Below are 10,038 nucleotides of genomic sequence, written 5' to 3'. Positions count from 1 at the left end.
AAAATTCCAAATCAGAACTTCAGACCAATCAGAACGGTTACAGTTTTTGGGGTAAACGTGTCATTTGGGGGTTTAACGAATTCACTTTCTAATCTTAATATATTTTTTTTACTGCATATTTAACCCCTTTGGCACCGGAAAGCATGGAGCTCAGGGAGTAACCTGCCAAATATGAGTAGTAGATACCTAGAACCGCCTTCTGATTGTAGAGGGGTTAATTGTGAAACCCCCAGCCATTAGCTGCCTATTTATTTACCAAATAAGAAGGGTGCGGCCGGAGGGGTAAATAAAGGGACTGTGTGCAGAGATCCAGGTGCGTTACGGGGATGAGGTCATCAGATTATATTTCCCTGGGTACATAATGTGCCGCTACTCACCGACCAATCACAGAAACAGGGCTATTCATTCTATTTATAGGTGGGCTCACACCGTGGCTGGTGCCAGACGGAAGAATGACTGCAAAGGGTTAAAAGCACTAGGTTTTTAATGTCTTCTCTCCACCCCCACCCCCATTAAAGAGTCCAAGGAGCTCCGCTGTCTTTATACAGGGGTTGAGATCCAGACAGACAGACAGACAGACAGAGGGGGACGGGTCCGGACAGGCTTTATGAGACGCTGACAGCGGAGCTCTCCTTATAAAATCTTTCCCTCCTCGCCAGTCGGCGTCAACAAAAATCTCTCATTTTGCCCCAATAACCCCCCCTTTATCTGCAGACCCGGGGGCCGCCGTCGCTGTCAGTCATGTGATATTTTGGGTGACTTTCCCGGCTCAAACCCCACACTGAGCCGATGCTTTATGGCGATGCTAATGAAGTCCGTCCCTCCATAGACTTTCATTAGTCAGAGAGTCCGGCTGGGTGATTAAGACTGAGTCATTCTATTGTTCCCCACAGGCAGTATGATGAGGTGTCGGGGGGGTTTTGTAGATCAGGGATCAGATAACAGAGCGAGAAATCATACAAACGGCTGAAAACGTTATATTATGGGGCAAAAACTGCAACTGGGGTAAAAAGTAACAGCAGAATATTCGGGAGATTTATTTGGAATCGGAATCTGCTCTTAAAGGTCTCCTGAGTCTCTGGCTGAGGAGCATCTCCTACAAAAATGTCATTTTTCGATCAGACACGGATTTACCAGAAACCAGAGTATTTAAGGTCAGGTTTCTAACTTATCTCGGCCATTCGCCCAGGTGGATCATTAACCCTCGGAATTCATTCCATTCCAGTAACTCCCCGACCGCTGTATAAAACCTCTGCAAGGTCAAAGCCATAAAAGTCCTTATCAGCAGAAGCTTCCTCTCTCCCACATTAAGCTGATGGACTTTATATCCTCTCCCCCCTCTCCACTGATAAGACTAAGAGCTGCAGCTTCTCCCAATCAATTCATTGCTATTAACCCTTCACGCATCTGACTGCAGGGAATAGACCCCCGGGCGGCCGGCGAGAGGATGAGGAGACAGACAGGATGGAGAGTGTTAGTGGCGAGAGGTTAGGGAGACGCCGGACACGTAGCGGAGCAAAAGCTTGGGCCGGTTCTGCGCCGTCCGGCTGAGCGCTCACTCACCAGAGTCTCCCCGGAGAGCACCTCGAGGAGCGAGATGAGGTTGTGTCCATCCCGTAAGTCTTCATACAGATCATTGACGTGGCGATGAGCCTGCGGAGAGAGGGAGAGAGTAATTAGAGCGCGCCCCAAGTTATTCAACCGCAGGGGGTCCGTGCCCCCCAAAATACCCATCAGCAGGGGGATCGGTGCCCCCCCAAAATACCCATCAGCAGGGGGATCGGTGCCCCCCAAAATACCCATCAGCTGGGGGATCGGTGCCCCCCCAAAATACCCATCAGCAGGGGGATCGTTGCCCCCCCAATACGCATCAGCAGGGGGATCGGTGCCCCCCACAATACCCATCAGCAGGGGGATCGGTGCCCCCCACAATACCACCCATCAGCAGGGGGATCGGTGGCCCCCACAATTATCGGTGCCCCCAACCCAATTATCAACCCCAGAGAAGCGTTCCCCCACCTGTGTTAAAGCAGAAGCTAGGGAACAGCAGCAAAGGAGGCCATGGCCTGTCACATAAAAGCCCTGAGCTCTGTATTGCCTGGGCTGGTTTAACCCTTTCGCTGCAGCGCACATCCGGCACTGAAAGGGTTAGACCTGGCATCGCATGCGGCTCGCGCACCAACGCCCAGGGAGCTGCCACCCCCCCTCTGGGGCAGAATGTAACCTTTCATCTGGAATGTGGTGGAGACCTCACCCACGGCCACGTTATCCACGCCGCATGCGCAACGAGGGACTGCACTTAGTGAACATGGGCCCAAGCTGGGGGTAATAGAGTTTAACCCCTTGAAGTCTACAAACACATATAGTGGCCCATCTGAGTGACCAAACTAATCGGGCCAAGCTACAGCATGTCAGTGATCAGCGCTCGGGACCGGTGAGTCTGACACGAGGGGGGGTCGCGATCCCACCCAACGGGCCGACGACCCCCCCACGGAAAACCTGCCAGCGAAACGCGCCAGAACCTGGATAACACTAACTCCCGAGATCTCACCCGCCTTCCTTAGACTAAAAGATCCGGGGACGGGGATTCAAATCTGAGCTTCCCAAAGGGGTTAGGTAGCGCGGGGTCAGTTTATAGAGTGTCAGCTCCCGTGGCCACCGCACTCTCCCATTCGTAGCCCCTGAAGGTCTGTTCCTGGCACGTGATGCGCTATTCGTATCATTTCATTTTACGGAAGGGAAAATGCGAATAAAGCGGCCTATGGATCCACCGCGTACCCCCACCCAGCACAGCCCGGACCCCCACCCAGCACAGCCCGGACCCCCACCCAGCACAGCCCGGACCCCCGCCCAGCACAGCCCGGACCCCCACCCAGCACAGCCCGGACCCCCACCCAGCACAGCCCGGACCCCCACCCAGCACAGCCCGGACCCCCGCCCAGCACAGCCCGGACCCCCACCCAGCACAGCCCGGACCCCCGCCCAGCACAGCCCGGGGGCCGATAGCACAGAGCTCATTCACATCACGCTCTCCGTGTCTGTAATAACACTTTCACTGCCAGCGACTACCCAGAATTAATCATTTGGGATAATATCTGGAATTATGGGGGCCGGCCCTGGATTTATTCTTGTAATGTATAAATAAATCAGTGACCGGCCCCTGTATAATGTATAAATAAATCAGTGACCTGCCCCTGTATAATGTATAGATAAATCAGTGACCCGCCCACTGTATAATGTATAGATAAATCAGTGACCGGCCCCCTGTATAATGTATAGATAAATCAGCGACCGGCCCCCTGTATAATGTATAGATAAATCAGTGACCGGCCCCTGTATAATGTATGGATAAATCAGTGACCGGCCCCCTGTATAATGTATAGATAAATCAGTGACCGGCCCCCTGTATAATGTATAGATAAATCAGTGACCGGGCCCTGTATAATGTATAGATAAATCAGCGACCGGCCCCCTGTATAATGTATAGATAAATCAGTGACCGGCCCCTGTATAATGTATAGATAAATCAGTGACCGGCCCCTGTATAATGTATAGATAAATCAGCGAGCCGGCCCCTGTATAATGTATAGATAAATCAGTGACCGGTCCCTGTATAATGTATAGATAAATCAGTGGCCGGCCCCCTGTATAATGTATAGATAAATCAGTGACCGGCCCCCTGTATAATGTATAGATAAATCAGTGACTGGCTCCCTGTATAATGTATAGATAAATCAGTGACCGGCCCCCTGTATAATGTATAGATAAATCAGTGACCGGCCCCTGTATAATGTATAGATAAATCAGTGACCGGCCCCCTGTATAATGTATAGATAAATCAGTGACCGCCCCCTGTATAATGTATAGATAAATCAGTGAGCCGGCCCCCTGTATAATGTATAGATAAATCAGTGACCGGCCCCTGTATAATGTATAGATAAATCAGCGACCTGGCCCCTGTATAATGTATAGATAAATCAGTGTGCCGGCCCCTGTATAATGTATAGATAAATCAGTGACCGGCCCCCGTATAATGTATAGATAAATCAGTGACCGGCCCCCTGTATAATGTATAGATAAATCAGTGACCGGCCCCCTGTATAATGTATAGATAAATCAGCGACCGGCCCCCTGTATAATGTATAGATAAATCAGCGACCGGCCCCTGTATAATGTATAGATAAATCAGTGACCGGCCCCTGTATAATGTATAGATAAATCAGTGACCGGCCCCCTGTATAATGTATAGATAAATCAGCGACCGGCCCCCTGTATAATGTATAGATAAATCAGCGACCGGCCCCCTGTATAATGTATAGATAAATCAGTGACCGGCCCCTGTATAATGTATAGATAAATCAGTGACCGGCCCCTGTATAATGTATAGATAAATCAGTGACCGGCCCCTGTATAATGTATAGATAAATCAGTGACCGGCCCCTGTATAATGTATAGATAAATCAGTGACCGGCCCCCTGTATAATGTATAGATAAATCAGCGACCGGCCCCCTGTATAATGTATAGATAAATCAGTGACCGGCCCCCTGTATAATGTATAGATCAATCAGTGACCCGGCCCCTGTATAATGTATAGATAAATCAGTGACCGGCCCCTGTATAATGTATAGATAAATCAGCGAGCCGGCCCCCTGTATAATGTATAGATAAATCAGTGACCGGCCGCTGTATAATGTATAGATAAATCAGCGAGCCGGCCCCCTGTATAATGTATAGATAAATCAGTGACCGGCCCCCTGTATAATGTATAGATAAATCAGCGAGCCGGCCCCCTGTATAATGTATAGATAAATCAGTGACTGGCCCCTGTATAATGTATATATAAATCAGTGACCGGCCCCTGTATAATGTATAGATAAATCAGTGACCGGCCCCCTGTATAATGTATAGATAAATCAGTGACCGGCCCCTGTATAATGTATTGTACAGTGGATGGATGTGTCAGGAAATTAGTAGCACACTCAGGATGCAAAGTGTTAAACGTGGAGGGACAGAACACTTAAAGGGAGGGCAGTAAGGCATAGAAAGAGTTAATTAAAATAAAAAATTAAGGCATGGCCACCCAGCACAGGAAGAGTTAAGTTACGTGCGCGGCTTCACCTTATTAGCAAACATTCTCTTTATCAGATCAGGCGCAGATGTTAAGCCATGGCTACCACCTCTGCTGGGCAACCACTTCAGAAAAAACTGCTAGTTCTCTGAAGTGGTTATTCCAGGAGGTGGGTGACCCTCTCATGGAGGCTGCGGACCGCTTACCGGCCACAGCGGCCACAAAATGGGTTTCTTGAGACCTTAACACGTTCTAAACTGAATACAGAGACGGTCCATACGGGCCAAGAAAACGCTCTACAACGTGCAGGAGGTAGGTGGTGGATGCATGGAGGGGACTCCCAGTAATAGTGTGATAGCTCTAAAAGCTGATAGCTCCCCCTCCTGTCACTACTGTGTGTATCGTCCCACCGGTGGTCAGCACCAGACTGTGCCACGCGGTACCGGCCACGGGGAGGAGGAACTCCCCTTCCCAGGGGTCACCTAGCTCCAGGTCTTTTGGGGGAGTACGCATTAAACGCGAGATAAACGTTCCCAGACTGCACGACAGGTTTTGGGCGCTGGTGTCAGGGGTTCCGAAACCAAAACTGCATGCGCAGCGCCAGACCGGCACTCAGGGGGTTAAGCACAGCCACGCCTTCACACGCATGTTAACATGATTATGAGATTCAGGGGAGTGGGGGGCCACATGCGGACAGGAAGGGGCATCCAAGACACACACGTACCTCCGCTCTCCAGTGCTGCAGGACGGACGGGGTGGGGGCAGGACGGACGGGGTGGGGGCAGGATGGACGGGGCGCGAGGGAGGGAGGACGGGGCGCGAGGGAGGGAGGACGGGGCGCGAGGGAGGGAGGACGGGGCGCGAGGGAGGGAGGACGGGGCGCGAGGGAGGGAGGACGGGGCGCGCGGGAGGGAGGACGGGGCGCGCGGGAGGGAGGACGGGGGGCGCGGGAGGGAGGACGGGGCGCGCGGGAGGGAGGACGGGGCGCGCGGGAGGGAGGACGGGGCGCGCGGGAGGGAGGACGGGGCGCGCGGGAGGGTCGACGGGGGGCGCGGGAGGGAGGACGGGGAAAGAGGGGGACATAAGACAGGAAAGAGAAAAGAAAAGAAGAGATTTAGCAGCTCTGACGGTAACAGCCCGACAACCAGGGGCAAGTCAATGGATGGGGGGCATCGCCCATCCGCATTTAGAACTTTGCCATAGAAAAGTTTATCTGTACGACTCCCATGACTCCCAGCCAATCGTATGGCGCAGTCTATTAAGAACACATGATTGAGGTGCAACTTTTGAGACGTGGTCACCCTAGCAACCCGTAGAATTTCCCCCAAACAAGTACATTGGTTGCTATGGTGATAAAATCACTTTTCAAACTTTGCACCAAAAAAATTTTTTGTACATAATCCCCACCGCACAACATTCGCTCGCACTGAACCCGCCACGCGCAACATTCACTCGCACCGAACCCGCCACGTGCAACATTCACTCGCACCGAACCCGCCACGTGCAACATTCACTCGCACCGAACCCGCCACGCGCAACATTCGCTCGCACCGAACCCGCCGCGCGCAACATTCGCTCGCACCGAACCCGCCGCGCGCAACATTCGCTCGCACCGAACCCGCCGCGCGCAACATTCGCTCGCACCGAACCCGCCGCGCGCAACATTCGCTCGCAACGAACCCGCCGCGCGCAACATTCGCTCGCAACGAACCCGCCGGGCGCAACATTCGCTCGCACCGATCCCGCCACGCGCAACATTCACTCGCACCGAACCCGCCACGCGCAACATTCACTCGCACCGAACCCGCCACGCGCAACATTCACGCGCACCGAACCCGCCACGCGCAACATTCACGCGCACCGAACCCGCCACGCGCAACATTCACTCGCACCGAACCCGCCACGCGCAACATTCACTCGCACCGAACCCGCCACGCGCAACATTCACTCGCACCGAACCCGCCACGCGCAACATTCACTCGCACCGAACCCGCCACGCGCAACATTCACTCGCACCGAACCCGCCACGCGCAACATTCACTCGCACCGAACCCGCCACGCGCAACATTCACTCGCACCGAACCCGCCACGCGCAACATTCACTCGCACCGAACCCGCCACGCGCAACATTCACTCGCACCGAACCCGCCACGCGCAACATTCACTCGCACCGAACCCGCCACGCGCAACATTCACTCGCACCGAACCCGCCGCGCGCAACATTCGCTCGCACCGAACCCGCCGCGCCCAACATTCGCTCGCACCGAACCCGCCGCGCCCAACATTCGCTCGCACCGAACCCGCCGCGCCCAACATTCGCTCGCACCGAACCCGCCGTGCGCAACATTCGTTCGCAACAAACCCGCCGCGCGCAACATTCGCTCGCAACAAACCCGCCGCGCGCAACATTCGCTCGCAACAAACCCGCCGCGCGCAACATTCGCTCGCAACAAACCCGCCGCGCGCAACATTCGCGCGCAACATTAGCTCGCAACAAACCCGCCGCGCGCAACATTCGCTCGCACCGATCCCGCCACGCGCAACATTCGCTCGCACCGAACCCGCCACGCGCAAACACGCCGGCGTGCAACATTCATTCGCCCCCCCCCCAGGTAATCTGGATCCCTTTTTTTTCTCCCCACACTCCAGGCGAGGGGCCCCATAGTTGTGCATTTATCTCCAGGTCCCCCCCGGGACATCCTCCACCATCTAATGCCAGGAGCCGGGGGCCACGCCGTTTCACGCAGACACGCGATTTTACCACACAATGAATGCGGCCTTATATCAGAGAACGCCGTGACTTCACAAATTACACCCCGGGGCAATAAATTCACACAGGGAGCCACCACCCAGCAGCCGGCTGAGAGTGAAATCACAAGACTGTCTAATACAGGGGGGTGAATACACTATACAGAGGGGCAGAGAGCCCGTATATGGGGTGGGGGGGTGAATACACTATACAGAGGGGCAGAGAGCCCGTATACGGGGGGGTGCATACACTATACAGAGGAGCAGAGAGCCCATATATGGGGGGGCAGTTTATGCACTGAGAGGGGGTATTTCATGCCCTTGTACTGTGCTAGGGGGGCAGGTTTAGATGAAAAGCAGCACACGGCGCGGGGGTAACACGCAGAAAGACAGTTCCGTGCCCCGGGCCAAACCACATACAATGTCCAGACACTGGCCCCATTCACACGGGAAAGGGCACAGACCGGGGGAGGAATAACCAACATTAACCTTTTCTGTAGAAGGAGTGTTGGGGTGGAATATTGTGTATAACGGGGTATAGGCAGCTGTAAGGGGGCAAATGTAATTACATAAGGGCAGTTACTAATAACTTACAGGATGTGAGGAGGGAGGGCCCACTGCAGCACATAGGGGGGTATAAGACAGACAGGGATGGCCCATTGCATGGTATGGGGGGTATAGGCAGGCAGGGAGGGCCCATTGCATGGTATGGGGGGTATAGGCAGGCAGGGAGGGCCCATTGCATGGTATGGGGGAGCTGCAATTATGATTGGGCTTTAGCTGTGGACTCCCAGCAGCTGGAGGGCCAAAGAGGGCCGTGTCTGGTACAGAAGTATCCTAGGGGTCCTGCAGTCTGTATGGAGAGATTATAAAGGGGCCCCGTGGCTCCTGGTCACCGTGTCGAGGGCCCCCCAGCTGTGGAATGCGCCCCAGGGGTGGGAATTCGCACGTTCCTCCAGCTGCAGCAGGGCAAACGGGGCCGGGCAGGGGCACCTTCAGGGGATACACCCTGCCCGCTCCATGCAACCCCGGAACCGTGACACGGAGCGGAGACCACGGAGGGCTCCAACACGGCACCGGGTTACACATTCTGCGAATATCTGAGCCGGCCACTTCCTGCGTGAGTCAGCGGCCGCCTGGCAAGCGTGCCATTTCCTTTGTGGTAAGGCTGGTGACTGTGATGTTTCCATGGTAACTACACTCCCCACACATTGAGGATAGGAAAAAAATGATTCTGGGCAAAGTTGTAAATGTGCAGCAGTTGCCATGGAAACCAGCGAAACACGCCTGCCCACTGTGTATAGTACTTCGGGGGAAGCACGTGTCACAGATAACATCACATTCCCGCCAACCACTGCAAGGTATTTCCGCGGGATGCTCTTCCCCGGCAGGTGTTTTATTCCGCCCCGCGCATTAAGCACACTCCAAGGGAGCGGCAGAGAGGGGTCGCAATATCACGGGAATCCCTGATTTTAAATGTACGTCCCCAACGCTCGGAGATGCAAACACCTGCGGCGCCCCCCTCCCGCGGCACCCACACTGCCCCCATCGACCCCCCCAGCCGCAGCGATCCTCACCTTGATGAGATGCTTGTTCACCCATTTTGTGAAGGTTTTCTTCTGCACGCGGTCTCTTTCATCTGCAAGAGAGACGGAGATGAGACGGTGATTAGAACTCCGCTTACCCCCCGAGATACCCCGAGCCCCCACGCCAATTACCACAACATAACCCCCCCGAGGCTGTGACAATTTCTATTAAAATAAAACATACCCCCCCACCCCCCTCAACAGGTCATTTTAGAGGGCACACCTGGAGACCACCTCTACTGGGAGCAGAGAAACTGCAGGCACAGCCCAGCCCGGCCCATAATACCAACAAGAATTATTAAACGTACATTTTATTTAAATTACTATGCGGAATTACCCCCAAACAGCACATCCGGGGGGATACGAGGGGCAGGTAAGATCTGCTGCAGATAAGCAGGTGAGATCGGAAACCCCAGGGGCCCCGGAGGGCCGCGTGGAGCAGTCAGGCAAGTCTGCAGCCACACTCCCCAGCAGGGGAGGGGTTAATGCACACTCTCCATAAAGCCGGCAGGTTTAACTCGTCCAGTGACCAGAAGCAACTCCCACAACTCCCATCAAGCTACAGGGCGATGCTTTACGGCGCTGCAAAACCCCAGCTACAACACAACGTCCGGCACCAGTCACTGCACGCACGT

General features: G+C 54.3%; 1 protein-coding gene across 22 annotated transcripts in view; it reads right to left on the bottom strand.

Annotated features, from left to right (window-relative positions):
* The window catches only part of PLEC (plectin), a 110,767-nt gene that overhangs the window by 37,376 nt on the left and 63,353 nt on the right, over nt 1-10,038 (bottom strand). For 13 of the 22 annotated variants that reach the window (XM_053467501.1, XM_053467504.1, XM_053467514.1 and 10 more), the window contains exons 2-3: nt 9,395-9,456; nt 1,564-1,653 (exon numbers count right to left, since the gene is read on the bottom strand). In XM_053467501.1, coding sequence (XP_053323476.1) covers nt 1,564-1,653; nt 9,395-9,456 — 152 coding nt within the window. Of the gene's footprint in view, nt 1-1,563; nt 1,654-5,793; nt 5,809-9,394; nt 9,457-10,038 lie in introns of all 22 variants that reach the window. The other 9 variants (XM_053467499.1, XM_053467502.1, XM_053467510.1 and 6 more) reach the window with 1 other exon arrangement.

This window comes from Spea bombifrons, chromosome 5, assembly GCF_027358695.1.
Source record: "Spea bombifrons isolate aSpeBom1 chromosome 5, aSpeBom1.2.pri, whole genome shotgun sequence".
Taxonomy (NCBI): domain Eukaryota; kingdom Metazoa; phylum Chordata; class Amphibia; order Anura; family Pelobatidae; genus Spea; species Spea bombifrons.
This window is presented reverse-complemented; position numbering and strand designations above follow the sequence as displayed.